The sequence below is a fragment of the Amblyomma americanum genome, chromosome 1, assembly GCF_052857255.1.
Source record: "Amblyomma americanum isolate KBUSLIRL-KWMA chromosome 1, ASM5285725v1, whole genome shotgun sequence".
NCBI classification, from domain to species: domain Eukaryota; kingdom Metazoa; phylum Arthropoda; class Arachnida; order Ixodida; family Ixodidae; genus Amblyomma; species Amblyomma americanum.
Window position 1 is genome coordinate 370,853,291 of NC_135497.1, and position 24,829 is coordinate 370,878,119.

Genomic DNA, 24,829 nt, shown 5'->3' on the forward strand with positions numbered 1-24,829 from the left:
TAGGTCACTGCCCTCTCGCGGAATATTCGCAACACATGTACAAAAAGATGCGACAGCGCGCCGAACCCTACACCTTCCCCCCAAGAGTCGGCTAATCTATTCAGAGATAAGCAGACGCAACAAACAACAAAAAGGGTTCGGCAAGTGGCAGTTGAGTACCTCTGCACGAGCAAGCAACCGGAGCCTGCGAGCCCGCATGCTGCGACCCTTCGTCACACACAGATACATGCTACTAAGGTCCAAAAAATAAAGAAAAAAAAAACATGCACAGAAATCCCCCACTTTCGTTCGATCGACGTGCGCCTTTCTTGAGTACAACGAGTACAGTTTGTTGTCCATGCACACAGTTCCCTGGTCCACTATCCAAAGCTGTCACTGCGGGACGTCAGCCAGTGCACTATCCCAACAAGCGTTGGGTATTCTAGACAAGGCATCTGCGTTAGCGTGGTCAGCTCCTCTGCAATGTTCAATGGTAACATTGTAGCGTTGGAGCGCAAGAGCCCAGCGCGTAAGCTTTGCACTTTGAGGCACACTGCTCGCAAGAAAGGAGAGCGGATTGTGGTCAGTGATGACAGTCACGGTGGTGGCGAACACCCACGTCTCAAACTTTTTCAATACCCAGATTACCCCGAATGCCTCCCTCTCGATTGCCGCCCACCGCATCTGTGATGGTGTGAACTTGTGACTGGCGAAAGCTATTGGCGCCTCAGTGCCGTTGTCAGAAAGCTGCGCTAAACAGGCACCAGCTGCTACTGCCGACGCGTCTGTAAAAAGCAGATACGGCTTTCGCGGGTCCGGAGGGGTCAGTGAAACCGCCTCGCTTAGAGCTTTTTTCAGGGCTTCCAAGGCTTTGTCCGCGTCATCTGGCCATGGTATTTTGTTCAGCACGCCTTTTCCTGTCAGGCGTGTTAGTGGCAGAGCGATTTCTGCAAAATTGGGAACATAGCCACGGTAGTAGCCGCACAGCCCAAGGGTGCTCCTCAATTCTTTCTTTGTCTTGGGGGCTTGAATTCCTTCGATGGCCTCAATTTTCTCTTTGGCTGGGCCATGCCAGCCTGAGCCGGCAACGTGCCCCAGGTAGCGGATTGAAGGCATCGCTACCTGGCACTTCTCCCAGCTAGCGTGCAGGCCCACCTCCTCCAAAGTGCAAAACACCCGCTTTAAATGATGGATATGCGCTTCTAGAGATTGGCTGAATACGGCGATATCGTCTAGATAGGCACAAGCGTATTCTTCCTGCCCGGCTAGCAACTGGTTCATGTTCCTTTGGAAGGTTGCCGCTGCGTTCTTAAGACCAAAAGGCATCACCCGCCAGGCAAATTGACCTAGGTGCGAGATGAACGCTGTCGGAAGCTGAGAATCCTGAGCGAGCGGCACCTGCCAATAGCCGTGCCTGAGGTCCAGAAGTGTTATGAACCTCGCAACTCCAACTCGCATGATCAGCTCCTGGGGGCAAACCATACGAAATGCGTCCGTCTCGGTCACCGCGTTCAGCGCTCGGTAGTCTATGCAAAGACGTACCGACCCGCCTTTTTTGGGAACGCACACGATCAGGTGTGCAAAAGGGCTTTTACAGGGGTAGATGAGGCCTTGTGCAAAGAGCTCATCAATTTGCCTCGTTAATTCACCTTTTAAAGCCTCTGGGATCCTATAAGGGTGGCCTCGTCTTGGAGCTGCCCCTTCCGCGAGCTTTATGCTGTGCTCGCCCACGCGCACGATCGACGGTTCGTTCACAAATAATGCCTGGTGCTGCTCGAACGTGGCGTGCACCAGCTCCGCTGCATCCCTGTCTAAGTGGCTTGCTTTATCCGGCGTAGGCATTACCCGGTCCTTCGGGACGTTGCTTGCACACGGGGTACATTCGATTTCTCCAAAATCGCAGTCGTCATCAAATATGACGCTCACTGAACCTACCTTCCCGACGTAAGGGCGTAGCTTATTTGCATGTACTGGCATGCGGCGACCGTCACTCATCTGCACATAGTACGAGTGCTCGCGGTACCTTTTTGTCACCACCGCCGGCCCTAGCCACTTCGGGTACATTTTCCCTGGCCTCTTGTCATCAAAGACGAGGACCGCCTCACCTTCGCGAAAGGTTTTTACCATTGTGTGCTTGTTGTAGTGCGACGAGTACGCCTCTTGCTGTTTTCTAGTCGTTAGCTCCGCAACGTCGGCCGCGATCTCGAGCTGTGCTTTCAGATTTTTCAAATACTCAGCGGGAGCACTCGCTAGCTCCCCGGGTACCTCAATGTCTCCTGCCCAGCTTTGCTTCAGGATACCGAGTGGTCCTACTGGGCCTCGGCCGTAAAGCATTCGGAAGGGTGACACGCCAGTGGTGTCGTGTGGCACCTCCCGATAGGCCCAAAGAAGAAAGGAAGAAAGGGAATGAACTTGTCCCAGTTTTTCGGTTCCTTTTCGATTACGTGTGGAAGCATGGTCTTAAAGACTCTGTTCCACCTCTCCACCGCCCCACTGCTCTCCGAATGATTGGGAGCGGAAAAGCGTGGGGTACAGCCGAGTCTTTCGAGGAACTCCTTCGTAAGTGCGGCTGTGAAATTGGTGCCGCAGTCTGAGCACACCACCTCGGGAACCCCAGTCCGGCTAAACACCAAAAGCAGCGCATCTCAGGTTGCCCTGGTGGACAAAGACCTTAGGCAGACTACTTCTGGCCAATGCGTGCACAGATCTATTATGCAAAGCGCGTACCGATGTCCTCGGCCAGACGACAGCTCAATCGGACCTATGATATCCATGTTCACTTTCTGAAAGGGAAACTTCAGGCGAGTGAGAGGCGTTATCGGTACCCTATCGGTTCGCAGGTGGTCTGAATGCACTTGACAGCTATGGCAGCTGTCACAGTGTTTGCGACTATCCGACTCCATGCCCGGCCAGTAGAAACTGTACTTTAGGCGAGCTTTAGTCTTGCAAAAGCCCAGGTGTCCCCCCAATAGGACTCGTGTGCTAGGCTGAGTGCGGCCTCGCACCGTAATCTTGGCAGTACTAACTGCTGTACCCCTTGGCCTAGCACCTGGTCTTTATGATACAAAACTCCGTCTACGATAGACATGCCCGCCTTTCCTTGCTTGGCGTTCTGCCAGGCCTGACGCAGTCTCATTCTCATGCTGCTCCACGCGAAACTTCTGTGCCCCAATAAGCTCAGCTGTGCCGCCCGCCTCTGATGGCTCGACCTCATTACTGTCAACTGTCTGCTGGGGCAGGGTTTCATCTGCGAACGCCAGGACGGGCTCGGTGCCCATGTCTGGCCCTGATCTATCTGGTCTGTCTTCAGCCGGCGGCGACAGAGTTCCCCCCGCCTGCACGAGACCCTCACTGTCCGTTTTGCCCGAGTCGTGCAGCTGTTCCCATGAGTCTGCGGAAATTAGACAGTCGGCTTGTGTGAGCTTGTCAGTGAGCGCACACAACACCGGTGTCGCATCGTCCACATTTTCGATCAGGGGAGTGCCACGACACAGCGCCAACAGAACTACTGCCAGTTTTGCCTCTACCTTCTCTCCGAAAGCGGAGACGAGATCGACCGTCCCCTGTGGGGATACGAACTCCTCAGGTACAAGGCTCTCGCACACCACGGTGATATCTGCACCAGTGTCCACAATAGCGCCAATAACCGCTTCCCTACAGCAGATTTTAATGTCCCTGAGCACTGGACGCGTGGATTGCAAGGCATAGGTGGACACGCGTGCCGTTAGCCTATCGCGCGGTGGATTCTCTCGCCTGTCAGCTGGGTTCTCACGATCAAATGGGCAGTTCGCGACATGTCTCCAGCTTCCGCATCAGAAACAGCCACACGACCGTGATATTTTTTTCTTTTCTCCTCTTGGCCTGACTGCGGCTATTCTGTCTCCTCGCTCTGCTCCATGCTTCTGCGTAGGTGGGGCTTCAGTTCTCGGTTTTGGGGGCGTGTCAAAACCTTTAAAGCTGTCGGCTTTCCTCTGAGCACTTCCCTTCCCGGCGGCTTCCTCGTATGTCTGTAGCAGTGCAGCTGTCTCATCCGCATTCAGCCATTTCTCACCCTCGCGCAGCTTGACGTATTTATGTGCTTCTTCTGAGAGCCCCGCCTTGAGCTGGTCGGCAACCAGTAGCTTCAATAATCCGTCAAAAGACGACACGCATCGTGACTTTAAATAAAAATTTAACTCTGGACGCGTGTGACAAAAGCCTTCCAGGTTTCTTCGTGGCGCTTAGTGGCCCCAGAAAACCGTCTTTGATACTCTGCGGCTGAAAGTTTCAACTCGTCTAGGACCACCGCCTTCAACTTGTCATAGTCCCTGTGCTGCTCTGCGGTGAACCATGTAAATAAGTAGGTTACCCGCCCAGCCAGCACCGGGAACACAAGCTGCGCCCAATGTTCTTTCGGCACGTTGTAAGCCACGAGCGAGCATTCCACTGACTCAAACCAGATGGGTACTTCACCGTCTGGCGGCAATTTGGGGAACGCGCTGGCGAGTAGCTTAGCGTACTGTCTCAACCGCTCGTCCTCGGAAGGCACCGCATTCTGGCTTCGAGCACGCATGATTTGCATCTGGAGCTCTAAGGCTCTTATCTTTTTTTCATACAATTCCAACTCTTTCTCAATGTTTTGGCCATGCCGTGACCCCGACGCCTCGTTGCTGCCTTTGTCTCCACCGTCCCCCCTGTCACCACACTCACTACCGCTGTCCATCGCAGATGCCTTGTCGGGGTTAAGATGACCAAATCGGGTTATCATCAACTACGCAAGCCTTAGCCAAACAGTGACCGCTAAGAAAACGAAGGGACCAGGGAACTCACTCGGAGCTGCGCTCAGGGTCTTCTTTACGGGCAGGAATGGCGGCGACCTCGGACCAGGTGCCGACTGAAGCCGCTAGCTGCTCCCTTTACTCGGGGATGCCGTTTTCTGTCCGCTGAAGGCCGTGTCCGCTTGAATCTTCCAACTGCCGCCGTTGCTCAGGGATACCACTCAGTGTCTGTTGAAGGCCTTGTCTTCGGCGTTTCACGCCCGATGCGGTTCGCACCTTCGTACCCCCGTAGCCTGTCGTCCTTTCGGCATCTCGCCTTGGATGCCGAACTTCGTCGTTCTCTCAGTGGATGTCTTCGTCCGTTCCTCGGGGCCGCTGCAGGGCACCAGTACTGTCGACTGCACCAGTAAAAGGTTTGCCGGTGGTGTTGGTCCGGTGATTTCCAGAAACTGGATGCACCGCTTGAAGGCTTCTCGATGATATGACTTGCAGGCGAAGCAATTTAGTGAGAAACGAACTTTTATACAGGCTATTTACAGATGGGTACAAACACAAGTCAGTATACGGCCACAACTATCCGCGGCCGGCCTAGCCGACCGCCTGCACTGACCGAGGGACACCGCGTCCCAACAGTCAAACTGGCGCGCCTTGCACCAGCTCTCAACGGTCACTCCCTCCGCACTTGGCCAGACCGAGCGCCTCCCAGCTAGGAGTAGCTAGAGCCAAAAAGCACACAAGCGCGGCTCCCTTCGCGGGTACACCCCGAAGATGCCCGCGCCCATTTCCACACGTAAAAATAAACTGCTAACTGCGGCTCATCAGTTCTGACGAATAGGAAAGCTCAGAACTGATGTCAGCATTTTCCCTTACCCCCGAGTTCCTCCCTAGGTGGTCTCGCAATCCTTTGCCAAGGGGACAGGGGTCCAAAATCGAGGCCGGCAGATAGCCCCGCCGTCTGGAGCGGCAAGAAAACCGCAAGGACGAATGGGGAGACTAACCAAAAAGGCATGAGTCCCCTTCTAACGGCGTGCACCAAAGCAAAACAAAATAAAACAAAATTGGACGCGCAGCCTAGGTCACTGCCCTCTCGCGGAATATTCGCAACACATGTACAAAAAGATGCGACAGCGCGCCGAACCCTACACCGGTCCTAAGACTGCTCACACAAGCATATGGCATAAAATGTTCTCCATGGAAGTCCGCATTGCGAGGTTAGTTTTTGACCATTTACCGCAAACTTCTGGACATAGTTAAGAATGCCATGTGACAGTCATGTTCATTATAAGTGGGTTTAAAAGGACCCTAACCTTTTGAAACGGCGGCGACATCAAAGGTTATATTTGCCTGGATAGCTGGCGCACAGTGCCGTCCAATTCGAAAGCAGCAAGTCTGGAGCAATTTCGTGACTTTTATCAGGATGGCGCAGCTTATCTGGTTTGGCGCAGCTTGGCAGATTTGGCTCAACGGTGGGGTCACTGCAATTTGCAACCTCGATAGAAGCAAGTGTGGGCGAGAGCAGACTTCAGGGATGGGGACACAGTGTGCAAGCAACAAGGTGAAAGAATGTGTGTGCACTGTTGTTCTGTAGTTGTGGTATTTGAGGTCACATGCAGTGAATCGGCGCAGCATAGGTGTAAAATACTTGTCCTGCTTCTCTCACACACATACCATGCTTTGCCTAAATTTAGAACTACTTTCTGCAGTCCAAGTTTTGGCCATTGCTTTTTTTCAATTACTGGACACCAAGGATGCGTTGGGAGTGCGCTGGTTGCTCTTGCAACATCGGCTGCTTAATTGTTGCTGGGGAAACTAGCTAGTTGCACCAAGTGTGGACCTTAACCGGACGGCGCAAGGACAGAAATACGCAGAGGGCATAAGAAATCAGAAAGAAACATTACAACACTGGCTGACCCATCCGACTAAAGTTTGTCTGAAGTGGACCCATTAGTATCAGTAAAATAACTAACACCCAGCACCAAGTCACTTATAAAAGGGATGTACTCAACACATCAACTCACCTGGCTGGATGATATTTTGAACTCTGTGCTGATCTTGTATGCAGCATCTTTATAGATCTCAGGCACAGGAATCTCATTCTCGATGGCAATCATTTTCAAACCAAACAACAGCCGGTCAACACCACATCCATTAATGGCCTTGAAAATAGCATACAAAACAAATGTGAGAGATATTACTCCAAGAGTCAAATAAAACCTTCATAAAATGCACTGATAAGGCACAGGAACTCGTGTCAAGCAGTGCTTCTCCTACAGTATTGACATACTGCATGTTTTTTTGAGCCAGTATTCGTCTGCTGCTGTCATCAGTAAATCAAACTTCAAACTAACATTAAGCACGAATCAATGTTTCTTTGCTCAGTAATTACCTGTTACAGTAGTAGGACTTAAGGCAGTGAGTGTTTTGATACTACTAAGGAAAAAATGGAGAAAAGAAAAAAATGTGCCATAACAGAAGCGCAGGATTGTCATTCCACATTGTTCTCATCATAAAATACAAAACAGTTCTTATTAATAAACTGTGCACAGAAAGTACTGCATTGGATTTCTGTGCACGAGAGGGTACCTCAATTCACTATACTCCATAGAACGCACACAGCACGTAAAGGTCAAGCTTCCAGAAGAGAGAACTGTCACAAACGCTGCATCCTCAGCTTGGAAGATGCCCAGATTAGTCCCCAAACAGTGCACTAAGTACTTAGTTGAAAATTATTCTGAACTTCTGAGGCTAATTTTACCAGTACTCTATATACTACAAAGACAGCTGTGACTGAACGGTTGCATGCACATCCTTACCAAATTTGTGTAGTCCTTGTGATTTTGAACAGCTTTCCGCAAGCGCTCAACCTTTTCTGGCAGCTTTGTCTCGCCACTTTCAAAAGCCTTGCAAAATTCCAAGCTTTCACTGGAGGTAGAGCGGATAGTTTCCGTGCGCCCATGAACAAACTTTCGTGTAGAAGCACTCTCATAGGTTGCACCAGGTGCTCTGTGAATCCTGTTCAAAGGTATGCAAGTTGAGTCACCAAAAGAGAGGAAGAAAAAAATGCTGAAGATGGCCCAACCATCATCACCACCAAAAAATGCAAATTTACTATTCCTGGCCATTTTAAGCAAAACTACTAAAACACTTTTCTTCTCTTGGCAGTGATATTTCTATGGCCAAACTAGGCACGTAGCCAGAAACTTGTTTCGGGAAGCCCAAGGCAATTTTTTGTACCGGTGGAAGGGTTGAGCTCGATTTCGGGGGGTGGGGGGTGGGGCTTGAGCCCCCACTTGAATACACGCCTGTGCCAAACACAACAGCCATGTGCCGTGATTTTTGGTGCACAACAGGAAGCCCCACATGGTTGACATTAATTTGGAGCTCTCCCCAAGACAAACCTCAAAGTCTGGGTTTCTTTTTCAAGAGTTCTCAAGTAACAAAAAATGAACCTAGTAATCCAGAAGAACATGCATAGAAAGTAGCTGTGACCCCTTGATCTACACAACGTGACATTTTCTGCCATTATGTGACTTACTACAATACTCACTTGTAGTAGGCTAGCTGCATTGCCATCTGAATGTAGCTGTCCGGACTTAGCTTGCAAGACTTGATAAATTCCTTTCCATACCCTTTGTACTTGTAAATAAAAAGGTCCAAATCAGCCGTGAGCCTGCAAACAAGAATTCACCTGCATGCACATGACAGTCCTTACACTAAACGTTGCATAGGAAATACAAATTAGTGAGTGAGAATGTGAGTAAGCATACCATAAGCCTATCAGCGAGATGCTTAAAGTTAGACCAAATTTTCTAAAAAATTGCAGATTTTAACATTTTTTCGCTGAATTATGTGTCAGTAGCTGCATTCTCTTTTTTATGATGACATTGTACTTGTAGACATCGGTAGGAATGGTAGAATGATGAGAATATTTAAGTGTCAGAATTCTCTTGGAAGGTAGACTTTGGTAATGAACGAAGTTTTGCTGAGGTCTTGCTATGCTTGTTCCCCCCATCTGCTCAATCAAGCTAGTGTATCAAGCATTGCAATAGCAACACGCTCACATGCTTCTATGGGAAGAGTCACAGTATTGACACCCATTGAAAGAATTACAGTAAAAACTTGGTGATACGTTTCTGGCTCATACCATTTCCTGGTTCATACTGTCGCGAATCTGTGTACTGTTTGGTTATTCACTCTTATTTTGTTTATTTATTTTATGTATTTATTTACTTTGTTATTTTATTTAGTTTGTTTATTCGGTCTATCATTTTGTTCATGATGCAAGATGCGACCAGATTATCTCGATTGATTGCATGCGAGCAGAGCTTATTCTATGTTCCAGAATGTTGTGCTAACTTTGCACGCGGTATCTCGAAAGTTCGAAAGTTTGCGGCGGGCATTTTGTACGACGACCACCAAGCACGCTTGTTGCCATACCAACGCCAAGTGATTCAGACCATTGTGGGCGCAAGTAAGCCCAGATAAAGAGTTTTGTTCAGACACCATTTTTGCTGTCTTTCTGCTCTCCGGATTGCAGTCACCACTACGTGACAATACACTCAAAATAACAGGCAATAAAAATTTCCCACGGAGTTACACTATTTTTCTTCCGGTTGATAGGTTCCTGGTAACACAATTTCCCAGCTGCTTTGCTCCAAATTTCAACAAATCCTGGTCGTATAATACATTTAGTGACCAAATGCATGAGCACAAACATACAAGTCTGCCAAACAAGGGAGCTCGCGACATGGAAGAGCTGGAATGCAGTGGAAGTCAGTCGACCTGGTGACTCCTCTGCAATGCTTTAATGCAAAGGGGAGAAGCATGTAAAGCTAAACTGTTCTACATCTGAGCGGGCTGTTCCAGAGGGGACGCGACACGAAGAGGAGAAATGCAGCTGCTTTTTTGCAGTGCCTAAGGGTTAGGGGGTAAAACATTTGAGAACTACTAAAATACGTTTGCATACGAGCATTCTGGGTTTGGGCAGTGAAGCATGAAGAGAAAGAACACTACAAGACAGTCAGCTGCTGTGGTGGCTTCCCCACAGTGCTTTACTCTAAAGAGGCAAAGCATTAAAAAAACAACGCAAAAGAGATCTCCTGCTTTCACCTTCGCCATTAGTGGATCGGATGTGTTATGAAGTTTCTTCCACGCTAAGAAAAACGCAAATGCAGGCTGCATTCTTTGAGCACTAGAAAAGGAGCTTCTTGGACCTTGTACCAAGAAATGCAAATCGATATTTTTATGACAAGAAAGTGTTGGTTTAAAAGTGTGCCTTATTCAGCAGTTACATTTATCAAAATTCGGAGGTTAATTTAAGTTTTTTTCTTTCCAGGATCTTTTCTAAGAATGTATCAACAAGGTTTACTAAATTTGCACGAATATAGAAAGCACTTTGAGTTACATTTGGCGCCAAACTAGGAACAGCACAATCTTTTTTTCACCTTTCTCTAAGGGGACTATGCAGAAATTAATTGAGGTTACATAAAGCAGATGAGAGATAGGCATTCCATCACTCGTCACCCCAGCCCAAGAATGTTTGAGCTAGCATCAATAACAACGGATATATAGATGATTAAAAGTTACGCTCCTCTTCTCCCCCTTAACTTATACACGCGGGGCACCAGAAAAAATTAAGGAAAACAGCTCTGGGACTGGGCCCCGCCCATGAACACATCATCTGCTGATGTTTAATTTGCGACTTCCGGTTGTCACACGCAGCGCCCCAGCAGCAGCGTTGGCAGTGCCTCTCCGGTCCCTCTTCACCTTCCTAGATGGTGGACGAAAAAGACACTGCGAGTGGCTCCGCAACTCCCGACAGAAAGAGGCGGCAGAGGCAAATTGAAACAAAATGTGTGAAGGCAATGAGGTGGCCTGCGCTTGCCCGAGGGGCTCGTGCGGCGGCACGAGCAGACGACTTTTACAGCTACCGGAAGTGTGCCTGTGGCATCATGGCTGCCGTGGCTCGAGCGAATGACAGCGTGTGGTGGCCTGCCGACGTCACTGAACTAGTGACGTCTATTTTCACGATTTTAGTTCCAAAATCGGTCACTATGCGCACACCAATCGGCCCGCGAATTATAAAAACACGGTTTTTAAAATATCATAATAAATTGCTGGCTCAGTCCTGACTCATACTTAGTGTAAATGCTTCTTAGCATCATTTTTAAGCATTGAAAACATTTACAAATGACTTTTCATTCATTGCATAGTCTCTTTAAGATAGAGTACTTGTCCAAACGTAACGCGAGCACGATTATAATGCGAGGGTCAACTTTACAGGTACTAAACAGGAAGAAAAAAGTACACAAATAAAATGCAGGGAACGAGGCCACAATATGCGGAAAGTTGGGTAGAAGTTTATAAACAAAAACAGCTTAAAACATGGCCTTGCTGTGGCTTGCCTTCGAGCCTTATGGCAGTTGCTGCCACCATTATTGCGAGAAGGTTTCATGCACCCCTTCCTTTTCAAGAGAGCCCCGGAAAAGATTATCAGATCAGACCGATACAAACACAAGTACAGAGTCCTTACATGCTGTCAACAGGCTGACCATGAACTTTAGAGGCCTCGTTGTGAAAACGCAATTACTCCCGGTCACTCAACCACGTGGCAAGTCATGCCTCCCGAACATCAGCGACCGTTCTCGGCAGCATTTAAACAAGTCTACACCTTATGCGCGGAGCAGATGGAAAGTTGTGCAGCAGCATACGAGTTCAATGTCGCCGGAAAGTCCAGCTGTCCTAGCTAAAAATATCTGCATCTCAAAGCTTCGGCTGTTCCGACCGTTCCAACTTTTATGGGTGGGGTGGGGTGGGGGGGTGGGGGGGGGGGGGGGGGGGGGCGGTTTCTTTATCCATTTCCCCTGAAGTTGGGGGCCACCCTGCCTGCTGCCACCAATCAATATGTGAGTAAATATAGGATAGTCTGCCTTTTTCGTCACATAATGTTAAATTATAATGCGAGGGGCGACTTTTCATTTCTGTTCTGGCTAAAAAAATTACATCTAGTAAACACGGTTACCGCAGCGAGCGAGCTCACCAGCTGTGATTAAAAGCGAAGTTTTCAATGACCTTGGGCCACCAAGGCAAAGCGCACGGAATGCACTGGTGAGAAACAGTCACTAAAAAAAAGGAAAGAAGGCAACGTGGACCACTGAGAGAGAAGGCAGTTAACGATCCACTAGTAGAAGGATGGAAAAAAAACACAGAACTACGCAGCATGAAACAAAGCAGAATGAGAAGTGGCGGGAAGGAAGCCACTGTGGCATGAAAGGCTGCATGCGTTAATGTGCAGAAGGCTTTGCTGTACTTGCTTCTGTCATGTGTACACACGCACTTCTGAAATGTTGCCTCTCAAATGATGTGGACACCTCACACATATGAAGGAAACCAATATTCATTGAAACGAAGAAAAGCACAAGAGAATGTTTTCTTTATTTTTATTTGTGGTGTTGATGAATAGGTGATTAGTAGAGTAATAGTAATTGTTTTTCAGCTGAAAGATTATTAGTAAGTTTGGGTCCCAGCAGTGGTATGTGGTTAATTTTCTCTATACTTTATAACAAATCATCTTTTAGGTGAAAAATGATTATGCTAATAATCTCCTATTCATCAACACAACAAACAAAAAACAAAACTGAACACCCTCCAATGCTTTCCTTGGTTTCAATGACTGTTCGCTTCCTTCATATAAAAGTCTTAATGAGGCTCTCATTTCGCTTGCCTTGTCCGCCCAACACACAGCTCTAGGAAGACAATACAGTAGAACCCCGCTGTTACGTTCCTCACTGCTGCGTTTTCCCGGCTGTTACGTCGTTTTCGTCCGGTCCCGGCATAGCTCCCATAGGATCCAATGTATTGGGTACCCCGCTGTTACGTTGTAGCTGTGAAAACGTTCCCGCATGATACGTCGCAACCTGGCACCCCGAACCCGGCCGGGCAACGCGCGCCAACCGCCATTTTGACGAGTCTTGGCCAGGCTTGGCTACGGAATTGGCTACAAGACCATGGCCTCCGAGATCACCCCCTTGCACGCACGTGGGCAATCTCGGAGGCCATAAAAAGCCGCACGCAAGTTGGAGAGATTGCCACTAGATGGTCATTGCCTCGTCAGCCGAAGCTTCTTTTTCCTTTTTTTGTGCGTTTTATCTTTCTTTCTCTCCTTGTGCACTTCCATCTTCTTGTTTTTTTTTTTGTTTTTGGTCCGGGTGCCCAACCTAGTGGTGCCCACCCGTTACAAAGGGCAAGGCCTCAAGTATCTATCTATCTATCTATCTAAGCGAGTACAACCCGCGGGCCCGCAGCAATCCAGTCTTTCTTGTTTGTGCGGTTCAACCCATCCGAGTCGTACGTGTCCTTCCATCAACAGCTATGCTGCCTACGCCTCGTCAGGCCTCACTAATCCAGTCTTTCTTGTTTGTGCGGTTCAACCCATCCGAGTCGTCTGTGTCCTCCCGTCAACACCTACGCTGCCTATGCCTCGTCGGGCCTCGCTAACACCGCGAGCAATTTGTCGTCCTTTGATGGCGTCGCGCAAGCGCAAGGCGCTTTCCCTCGAGGAAAAGCTGGATGTTCTCAATGCAGTCAACAGGCAGCCAGCGTGGAAAAGAGTCGACATCGCCAAGCATCTTGCTCTGCCACCCTCGACGCTTAACAGCATCGTCTCGAAGCGTGCCGAGATACAAGGGAATGCCGCTTCAGCGTGGACTGCAGTGAGCGCGTCAACTGCACAGCACTGCTTCACGCGGTGTGGCTTTCGCATGGACGGTGGAGAGGAAACTGCCATGGAAGCTGAAGAGACGGAAGCAGCCTCTCATGATCAAGAGCTGAGTGAAGCTTTGAATGCGCTGGGTGCCACGGGAGTCACGTATGACGACTACGTCGCCGTGGATGCTGCTGTCGTGACGTCTGAGTGTCAGGGTATCGCCGAGATCTTTGCAGACCCGGTCGCGAGTGAATCCTCAGACTGTGATGACGACGAGGAGCACGAGCCGCATGATTCCGGGGAGTTGGCAGACCCGAGCTTTGGAAAAGCCGTCGCGGCTCTGGACCTCCTCCGCAGGTACGTCGCACCTCAAAGCGACGCTGAGAGCAATGCGGCTTTCCAGGCCATCGAGAAACATGTGGTGTTTTCCAGCGAGCGGAAAAAACGGCAATCGACCATTGTCGATTTTTTAAAGACCTAAGCTCACTTGATGTTGAATAAATTGTTTCAAGGCAAAGCTGCACTGTTTTCATTAATTTTCGGACCTTTCCTCACTGTTGCGTTTTCCCGGCTGTTACGTTTTTTTTTCGCGGTCCGGTGAAAAACGTATGAACGGGGTTCCACTGTACACTGTTTGTGCCTGGCCCTCAGCTATGGTTGGTCTGAGCATACTGAAGTCAAGCTATAATTGTAACATTTTTTTCCCCTTTCCCTGAAGGTTGCAACTCCCTAACTGAGGTTCATTAGTGCAAGCGTGGTAATAGTAGAGGCAAAAAAAACGTGGCAAATTTTTTATAGCCCAGCATTCATACTGGGGCTTCCTTCTGTTGTAGTACCACATTTACATGATTGTAAGTCGACTACAATGTAAGTCGACACCCCAATCGCATGTCAGGAAAAAGAAAAAAAAGAAGGGCGTGTCAGTGGACAATGTTTCAATGAAAATGTTTAAGTCACAGAACTACAGGACAGAAAGCTGGGAAAGCTGGCTGCAATTCATAGCATAACAGTGCGGAAGATGAGGACAAATGAAAAACCAGACAACATGACCGCTTACTATGAATCACAACCAACTTGCCCAGCTTTCTATCCTTCTAAGCATAATTTCTAGTTCCTTGGGCTATGTTTATTCTTAGTATCTCCCCCATAATGATCCTGCCATCTTATTTTCTAAAAAAATAATAATGAACAGCGCTCGTGTTTGGTTTTTCGTTTCTCCTCATCTTCCGCGCTATTATACTATGGACCGCAGGGCTAGTCGGCCACACTTGTGCCATTATCCTCACTTGTACTCCCATCGCTACCATTGCTGCGATCCCACAGCACATAGTCATCCCGTGAAATCCCGCACTTCACAAACAAGCACACCATTAAGTCGAAAAGCTGAAAATTTTGCCGTGCTGTAGCTGCCACACCTGAATCATTCGTTCCGAAATGTCGAACTTGCGGCCCGGCACAGTAGAGATTGATAGCTCTCCAATGCAGCCACGAACAACAGCTGAACACTTGCCAGACTCGAAGCGCTCATGACAACTGATGAAGCATGGCAGTAAAAACTGATAAAATGTGGCCAGCTTCAAGTAAGAGCAGTAAAAACTGATAAAATGTGGCCAGCTTCAAGTAAGATGCAGCAAACAAAACAAAGCCAAAGAAAACTATGCGTGAGCCATGTTGGCTCTTCTATCAGCTACCGACACCGCCTGAAAGTGCTGCCATTCACACTGGCTGTGCCACCATGATTGGAACAGCGGTCCTTCCATCAACTACTGACACTCCCACGAGGGGCGAGTGCACAGTAAAATTTTATATAAAAAAAAAAAATTTAAAATCCTGCGAACAAGCGTGCAGAACAGCTGACTGCTACTGGGTAGAGCTGTACAGCAAACATAACATTGTAACCATGCCGCAGCATCCCAGATACCTCGTTTGTCTCGCCATTACGGATGGTGCCATGCATCAACCCCACCAGATTCGGATTTTCAAGTTTAAAAACATACCGTATTTACTCAAATCTAAGCCAGCCGCGATTGCAAGCCGACCCCCCAAAAATCGGGAACCCGAAAAAGAAAAAAAAACCTCGAATGCAAGCCGACAGAAAAAAGCAAAGGACCGCCCTCAACAAAAAAGATATTTATTCAAATGAAAGCTGGATGTGCTCTTCATGAGATCGACTGATCACTCGTCTTCTTCCTCACTGCAGGTTTTTTTGTCACTGTCCTCATCCTACAGCGCCCTATCTTCGGTACCATCCAGTGCGTTTGATATGCAGCACATACGGAATGACCACACGATCATCTCCGCCAGAATATCTTCCCACACTGCTGCAACCCAGTTGGTGGCCAATTGACTGAGCGATGCGCAATTAATGCGACTTGTCGGATTAAGCTCGAGATCTTGTTCGGTAAACCAGTCAGTGTAATACTTGCGCACTCTAGACTTAAAGAGCCTGTTGATGGCGAGATCGATTGGCTGCAGCTGAACTTGTCATGCCGCCAGGTATGGTGGCCACATCTGTCCCACCTCGTGAGAGTGCAGCCTTCATGCCTTCTGTCAGGTGTCCACTGTGAGAGTCTAAAACCAGGAGAGAATCCCGGCACAACAATCCACCTGTTCGACGCTGCCAGACCAGCCTAATCCATTCTTCGACCATTGTCGCAATCATCCACTCATTTTCGTGCGCACGAACGATATGTTTTTCGGAAACTTTTCCTTCGCAGGAAGAGTCTTCCGCCTGAAGATGATGTACGGCAGCAGCTTCCGTCCATCGGCAGTGCAGCAGAGCATCACAGTCGAACGTCACTTCTCGTAGCCCGCAGTATGCACTTTCACTTCTTTAGACCCCTTCTCAGCCACTGTGTATGCCATGGACATATCAAAATAAACTGGGGTCTGATCGGCATTCCTAATTTGCCGAAGTTCATACCCTTTTTCAATCTTCTTCTTTATCACATACCTTTGAAAAGATACCAATTTCGCTTCAAAATCTCCGGAAAGCTTCTGGCACACTGATGTTCGTCACTGCATGCTGAAGCCAAACTGCTTCATAAATTTTTGAAGCCAGCCTCTGCTTGCCTTGAAGCGGTGCAGGGGATGCCTCGTGCTTTCGCGACTTCCCTGGCCTTCGCCTTCTGTTGTACCAGGAAGTTCTCCGGCCCTCTGCATCCTAACAAACTGAGCAACTTCCTCTTCCACAGCATGGTGACGACCTCTGTGGGGCCCGGAAAACGCTATTCGTGCTGCAGTGCAGTTGAAAAACGGGTCTCGTTTTCGGCAGCGGCGGATATTTGCTTCGTGAATGCCATACTCTCGCTGTGCTTAAAGATTGGTCAAGCTTTCCGCCTTAAGCACAACTTTTCACCTAAAAGCAGCGGTGTAATGACACCGCTTATTTGTTGGCGCCATCGCGTCGTGAGACGAGATCACGGAGTCACACTAGCAACGCTAGCCACAGGCCTAACGAGCCGATCCGCTGATCTGACAAAGTATGCAGGAAGGAGGCGCTAGAGGCATTGCACGCGCAGTACCACCGATGGCGATGGCTATTGCGCTGCCACATCTTGAATCTAAACCCCAGTTTCGAAATAGGAATTTCAATAAAACACCATCGGCTTAGATTCGAATACATACGGTAGGTCGACTTACAATCGTGTAAATGGTAAGTTGCCATGCAGGAACAAATGAGCTGCAGACAAGTGCCAAGCTTTTGTAAGCTGTATCCCGCTCACGAGCATGGTCCCCACAGTTGATACAGGATTGTGCCAAGCAGTGCACTGCCTGACGCTAAACCACAACAGCCACCTTCGATTTTAATCAAGGCTCATTTGGAGTATGCAAAGCATGTTTTAAGAACAGAAGTATATTTACTATATAAGTGTTATATTTCCCATAGAATACTGCAAAGTTAACATTTTCAATCTGCAGAATTTAAAATTTTCCATTGCAGAAAATTGCAGAATTAATCTAAGACATGCGCCTTACTGGCAAAAACCAGATATATGGCCCTTATACCCCTGTCAGACGGGCACTTTCAAAGGCTATTTAGAGCCTTTGATATTCTCAATCACTATTGAACTAAAAGGAGTTGAGCTACTGGTACACGGAAAACTCGCCTTCGAGAGATTCCATCATCTCACACCACGGTGCTGTGGCACCACTGTCGACACCAATACTTTTGCAGGCATACAAGCAATCAGCTTACAAGTTTAGCCCATAAAGGTTAAAAAAAAAATTATTCGTTAAAGCAATATTAATCACTCTTGAAATTAATATCACTGTTTAGCACAAACTGCATCCCATTCAGGCACTTGTGAAGAAGCTAGTGTACATTGTCTTTCTATCACTAGCAAAAATGGTAACATGCCTGCTGCAGTGTTTTTTGCTGCAAAATAAGTTGTATATTTTAATGTTCCAAATTTTTTAGAGATGATACTGGTCTGATTTTAGTCCCCATCGTGTAACTGTGAGCGCTCCTTGTCCAAAAGTGCATGCAGCCACCACTTGAAGGCCCTCGATATCTTGATAGAGTTCTGCGCTGCTCCATTGACTCGATATGGCCATGAGAACCACACTAATAGCAGCACTTAACTGGCCTTTGAGTCGATAGGCTATCAGTTCGAGGGCCTTCAAAATGACCATGTGACACAGGTATTAGTTTGAAGTCCGAAAGTCAATCAGCATCCAAAGCCAAGTTATGATGAAAGAAGAAATACAGTGGCACTCAAACTTCCACATGATTAGTGCGACAAAGAGAAGAAAAAGATTGTGGGAAGAGGAAAGGTGGATGCATTCCAGCATTAGCTTCATCTGGCAGTGCAAAGTGTGCTCTCACTAATGGTGTCTTTGGCTCAGACACACTGCCTCCGCATCGGTGCGCATGAAGTGACGGCAAATATGATACGAGAGGCACATCCCTTTGTACCTGAGCCGAACACGTGAAACACTCAGAGTGCCGTCACTCTTTCTGCGCTCTATTCACGGTGGCCTCGAGGACTCTCGAAAATCTCAGAGTCCATCCTTATGAGTGGCCAACACCCGTGTGCCGTGGTTAGCAGTTTGTACAGTTGGTTAGTAGTTTAGTGATTTATTAATAAAAATACAAAAAGGAAGGAAAAGATATTGCTAGCTGCTGCAACTGCTACAAGATCTTCAGTAAAAGCATGCAGGACCGTGTTTGAAACAGACGTTCGTTGAAACAGTGGGAAAAGCGGGACCCACGAACATGCTCATGAAATCCTGCCATTACTGTAAGTGGTACTGGCTGGTTTTGATGCATACGCTGTACAGCTTCAGCTAGAGTAACTGCCAAAAATATCTGAACGTGATTCCCAATCCGATCTCAGCTCACCACGTTGTCGCTTTATTGATATTCGTTAACATGTGCATACCTTGACAAAAAGTACAACGTTACAAAGTGGCAGCCAGCCGAATGTGTGGCACTACACAAGTGTGCAGTAAACCCCATGAGTGTCGTGGAGTTTTCTTCAATACTTCAATACATGTTAGCCCAGATGTCTTCAGCACATTCATTCGCAAGTAGGGCGAGGAGCACTCAATTTTTTTTTCATTGTCTGTAAATCAATACTGACCCAGAGAGTGAAGAACGTGCCTTTTCGATGTCTTTGACGATGTCTGCAGACAAGTGAAATTCAAGCTTTCTTGGCATGTTGTCAGCAGCTTTACTGGATTGTGGACAGCCTTGCTTCTTGTCACTGAAATGTGACAAGAAAAGCAATTTCAACTTTTTTCTGAAAATGTTAAGAGCTACAGGCCATCCCACAGACCTACAGCCACACCAAATGATGAACATATCCACACACTAATGCACCTCTAGCAGCAAACTCTATTCAGCAGCCTCTCAAATGCAATGCAACATGCATGTCAACAGTGCTGAGAAAATTTTTGCCAATATGAAAACAAAAGTAAACATTTTCCATATATAAGTCTCATCAGACCAGAACTGCAAAAAAGTACTGAAATTGAAAATACTCTGGTGTCATAACTACATATATAATGGGCAGACGTCATTTGGCCTTGCAAAAATGTCTCGGCAACAGGCCACTATGTCATCAAGCAAATTCATAAAACAGCTGCCCTCTAGGTTTTGCTGCAGTTGGTGGCATTATTTACTGCCTAGATGAAATATTCCAGTTTGAATACCAAGCTCACTACAGCAAATTTTTTTCAGGAAGTGCTTATGTGTAAGTGTACTCCCTCAAATTCACTGCTATACAGCACAATACTTTTTCCAGTATAAGAATGTGAATACTGACAGCAGTAGCAGGGTAAAGCAGTGTTTGAGCAAGCCATGTAAGCAACCACGACAAGCTACAGCTGTTCATAAAGCCCATGATAGAAAGATGCTAACAAAATCTCAAGTATCTTAGCTTAGCATTACATGAAGATCTACATTGTTACTCAGACTGCAGTGACTTCAAGAACCTTCACGAAATGTGCCTGGTAGCCAGCCCCATGATAAGGAACTAGGTATTAACACAGCACTGCATGAACACTTACTGCACATTATTTGGCTGCCTTGCAGAGATACAAGGCAAAGCAAGCATGCTGAAGTGACTGTGCTAATGAAAAGTACCTAATACACTGTTTAGAAACACTGTGGTTGTGCACAGGTGCTTTATACTACAGCAGAATCTCGATGACACAAACCTTATGAGGCTGTGAAAAATATTCGTATAATCTGAAACTTCTATAATAAATTATGAACAAAATCTGTATACAGAAGTATGAGAAACACATTCATGCAGAACTGTTTACAACTGACGGGATTTAATTATGGCTGCGCGCTTGCATATTTGTATCATCCGTAGTGGCACGGGAGAGTGTTTGAAACATCACAGACTGTACACATTGTACACATGCAGGTCGACCAGAATGGTATTTTACTAATTCACATTATACCGAAATTCGTATCAACAGTGATCGTACCATCCTGATTTGTTACTGTAATTGCACTAGGCACTAAGAGACTGGAGAGCAGCAGCTAATGGAAGTGGTGGCAATGTACAGTAGCACAACCGGGCGGTACTTCTGTCAAGGATGCACAATATCTTGGCACTCTGCCAAGTTCGCCAACCCCCCCCCCCCCCCACTTCGCACAGCATTTTGGTGTGCCGCCAATGTCCCTGCGCTGTGGACGGCACAAAATTGAGGAACCCACACTATGGAAAGCTAACGCTTACGGTTAAAAAAAAAGTTAATTCTCAACGACAAAAGTGGGGGTGGGTTCATTATGCAAGTAGGGTTCATTACGCGTAACGAGCTCAGGTATAGCTCGTCCTTCTGTCCAATAAATGCTGAACATCAAAATTCCATGTCAGTTAGTATTCAATTTTCCAGATGCCATTTAACAAGTACCACAGCGTTCAATATGACCTGAAACATATAATATATTAAAAGACACTGCAGACAACTCCATATAAGCTTTTTCTTAGTAAAAAGTGACTCTATGGCTTTTTCTAGGTATGGTGATGCTTGTCCGGCACCTATAAACATTTATAAGCCCCCAATTGTCCCGATTCCACGAAAAATCACGAATTTCTGCCTTTTTTTCATGAAACTGAGTTAACAGCCCCATATTCTCATTTTCTGACAACTACTGATGTTACAGACATCAGTACAGGAACCATAGGACAATGAGAAAATGACTGATTTAGCTTACTCCCATGAATATAGCATGAGGAGGGAGTTACGCGAGGCCAGAAGAATTTTGTAAAAAAATATCACGACTACAATGCAATCTCAAACTGTTCAGGTCAACCATAGCCGACCTCACCTCCCCAAAGGAAATGCAGATGGCACGTTAAAATACAGAATAAACAGATGTGTTGATGTTATTTAAAAGGCAAATCTATGCACCACATTCAAGTAAAGTGAAGCCTCCAATATGTTAATGTACGGAGTCTTGCATGCAGCAGGAGCAGCAGCCGTCACTGACGTGCCACCGCTACTTGGTGCTTCAAGCTCCCCAGTCCTGAGCCCATTTGCCCTAATTAGTAATTTGTTTTCCCTACTGCAGTTAACTCCTTCACTTCCTTGCCTTTCTCAACAACCCCTACCACCTTCTTTCCACATCTGCAGCCATTTTCTTTGCACTTGCTTGCCATGCGCTTTGCCCCAAGATCACTGAAAAGCTGGCTTCTCCTAGCAGCTAGCCAAGTGTGGGTGCGAAGGTCGCTTTAGCTACCTCGAACAGCTCGGGAAAAAACTGCACTACATGTATACCATGGTTTCGAATATAATGCGAGGTGCATTCCGAAGTATTCCTTGATGTCTGCCATAAAACATTGAAGATTACTTGTCTTCAGTTCACAGAACTTACAATATTCCGCTGCAGGGACCATATTTATTGCCGAGAAAATTGTATTTTTAAAAAATCCTGCCACTTCCTGCCACTTGATTCAAAATCGTGACGTAAACATTGAAAACAACTCCATGATCACCATTTTGAAGTGACTGATAACGTTGCCTAGCCTCAGGGATCCATAAGAAACTCACAGGTGCAGTTTGCTTGCGAAGACTGCTGTGGGGGTGGCAACATTTGCATTTCATTTTTTTAACAGTTTCTACCTTACAAAAGCTTTGTTTTCAGTGCAAGTAGCATCTTTTTAATTAGGATGCAGTTATCTATTGATACAGGCAAAGTTAAATTTGTCTACAGTGCTCCTTTCATGCAGCTCCCTTCACAAAGCAGTGCAAGCCCACCAGTGCTTAAATGTGCTTTGTTTATTTTTCAAATTTTCATTCATAAAGTATAGCAGACCCAAAGTCCAAGCAACACGCTACAGTCGAGCCCGCTTATAACGAACATAAGCGTCACGTGGCGTCTGTTCACTATACCCCGAAGTTCGTAGTAACTGGACCACAGCTATAGAGACAGCTGCTTGTCAAAACACTAAATTGTTTCTTTGCGGAAAAGTCCGTGATGGACGTCTATTTTTGCAGCGCAAATCCGATGAGAGAGGTTTCCAGTTTATTTAAAGCAGAAGCATGCTATCGCCGATGCCCTTGGCATAGACAAGTTGTCTGAGGCTCTCTATGTAGCCTATCGTTACAGGCACGCTTATGGGTGCTGGCTCCGATGTTTCATCCTCATCCGATTTCTCCGCGTCACTCTCGTCCCGCCCTTCAGAAACAATGCCCTCGTCCGTGCACGGTTCCGCGGTGTCGGCGTCGTCATCGACAGAAATAAAATCATTCCAACCAATGTCATGACCCCCCATGTCGGAGTCGACGACGCGCTGCCACAAATCGCCGCTGGGCTGGTCATCTTCCAAAGCATCAGGCTTGGCATCAGACACTCGACGAAGCTGGCCTTGCGGAAGTAGTTCCGCTCGCCAGTGGCCGTCACCTCCGCCCAGGCCGCTCTCATCATCTCTACCACTGAATACAATGAAAATGGGCACAGTGTTCCCGTCCGCCACGCTGAATTACAACCAGGGCCGAGATTTGAACGAAGCCACGAAGCCAACGAAACGTCCGCAACGCAACAAAAGTGACAAACGCGCACGATGGGGAGAGTCCAATGACGGCTGTCCGTGAGCGTCAGTGCAGCCACCTCTTAACTCCCATGGCAGGCCTGCTTCACGGAGCGTGGCCTCCGTGATCGGCACCGGCGGTGGCGCGGTTGATCGCAGAGGCCACGCGTGGATTTGCAAGCGAGTGAGGAGGGGGAAGCAGAGTTGAAGAGGGGCGGGAGGGTGATCTTGGTAGGCGCGTCGGCGGGGAAAAGGTAGCTCTCTCGAGAGCGGCACGAAACGGCGCGGGCAGTTCACCTGCGATGAGGCTTGGGAAAACATGCCGTGCGCCGGGCGCACAAAGCGGTCGGAGGCAGGTTATCTCGCATCACGGCGCCGGGTTTAAGCCGCCCGTTTGCTGTAACCGATCAGCAGGGCTTAATGGCGTTCGTTACATGTGTGATTCTGTGCCATTGAAACAATGTATATTTTGACGGTCGCATAGGTCTCGTTCGTTATAAGCGAAAGTTCGTCTTAAGTGGGGCTGTTATATGTGGGCTCGACTGTAATCAAGCCACAAAGAACTGACATTGTAAAAAGACACAAAAAGTAGTAGTTGGCTAGGCGTCACGGGCCAATGGTATAGTTATCCAATTCCAAACTGTCAATTGTGCATGGAATAAATGAAACTGATAAAGTGCTTGTTTCAGCAAATATGCTGGTTAGAGAACTAGAGTGGTGATGCTCAGTTTGTCTTGTAGATAATAGCGTTAAGGGGGGGACGAGGGTCTTAAAGCTAACTTTTTTATTTATGGCTAGAATTTCATGAAATTTTGCACATAGATGCATTTTTCTCTTCTGATTCCAAAAATGTAATCATAATTAAGCTGATTGTCCTAAATCAAAAGTTATCCTACGAAGTCTAGAGCATAATTAGGTACTTTATTACGCAGTTTTAAGTGAACTTTCTCATTGAGTTTTGTTGCTTTTAATTGCATGAATTGACAGCCGGAGTGTTCCCATACCCGATGACATTCTTAGCTTTTCTCTAGAGGCATGTCATCCTTATATATTATGTTGAGAGCAGAAGGTCGCAGTATTTGACATTGCAGCTCATTAAGCTAATTGCAGATTGCTATTTATGTGTGGCCTAAACAAAAAAATTAAGAATGTCATCAGGTACCTTATTTCTCTCCGAAGAAAATGGTACCAAGGTTATTCTTGTGAGACAAAATGAAGTTATCAATATCCTGCGTAAGGCTGAGGAGATCGACCAGAAATATGAAACAGAAAAATGCATTTGAAGTTTGATCATACGTTATACGATGAATGGTAGGCAGCTTCACTGTGATATTTCCCATCAAAAATTACATGTTCTTCCCATTTCCAAAACTGTCTTCAGATTCTAAATATGTCAACTAAAACTGAAGATATCACAGACAACCCAAGGTCAAGATGGCAAATGCCATTAGGAATTCAGCAAAATTTGTAAACTTGAAATCTAGCCAAGACAGTGGCAATAATTTTTAATGTCTTGCCAGATATTACATGAGGGCTGCAAAAGCTCAGTAACTAAACAGTTCCCGTCCATGATGACGGTGATTTGCACTTGTCCTGGGCTGTATTCTGGAGGGGTTCATGTTGGTGATCTACACCTGCCCGGGGCTGTAGTCCGGAGACCTGTCTCCACTGTGCCTCCTAGAGAAACTTTTTTTTTGTCTGCATTATTGCTCAAAAGGCTGTTGTCTTCTTCTTCAGCCTTCTCTGATCCTTCTCAAGGCTGCGACGAAGGATGTTGCAGCCTGCAGTGTAGGTGAGGCTGCGTTGCCGACTTTGCACCCATGCCAGGTTTGATCATGTCTGCGTGTTCCGTGCGCGCGGCAATCTCCTCCGCTGTGTAAAACTCTGTGTCGTGACGA

General features: G+C 47.1%; 1 protein-coding gene across 5 annotated transcripts in view; it reads right to left on the minus strand.

Moving 5' to 3' along the window:
- Positions 1-24,829, minus strand: part of LOC144115647 (carnitine O-acetyltransferase-like) — a 79,158-nt gene that overhangs the window by 19,109 nt on the left and 35,220 nt on the right. For 3 of the 5 annotated variants that reach the window (XR_013311504.1, XM_077650087.1, XM_077650086.1), the window contains exons 10-13: positions 19,026-19,148; positions 8,284-8,406; positions 7,550-7,748; positions 6,755-6,892 (exon numbers count right to left, since the gene is read on the minus strand). Coding sequence is in view for 4 of the 5 variants with exons in the window: in XM_077650087.1 (XP_077506213.1) it covers positions 6,755-6,892; positions 7,550-7,748; positions 8,284-8,406; positions 19,026-19,148 (583 nt within the window). In the remaining variant the exon portion in view is untranslated. Of the gene's footprint in view, positions 1-6,079; positions 6,212-6,754; positions 6,893-7,549; positions 7,749-8,283; positions 8,407-19,025; positions 19,149-24,829 lie in introns of those variants that run through there. The other 2 variants (XM_077650089.1, XM_077650088.1) reach the window with 1 other exon arrangement.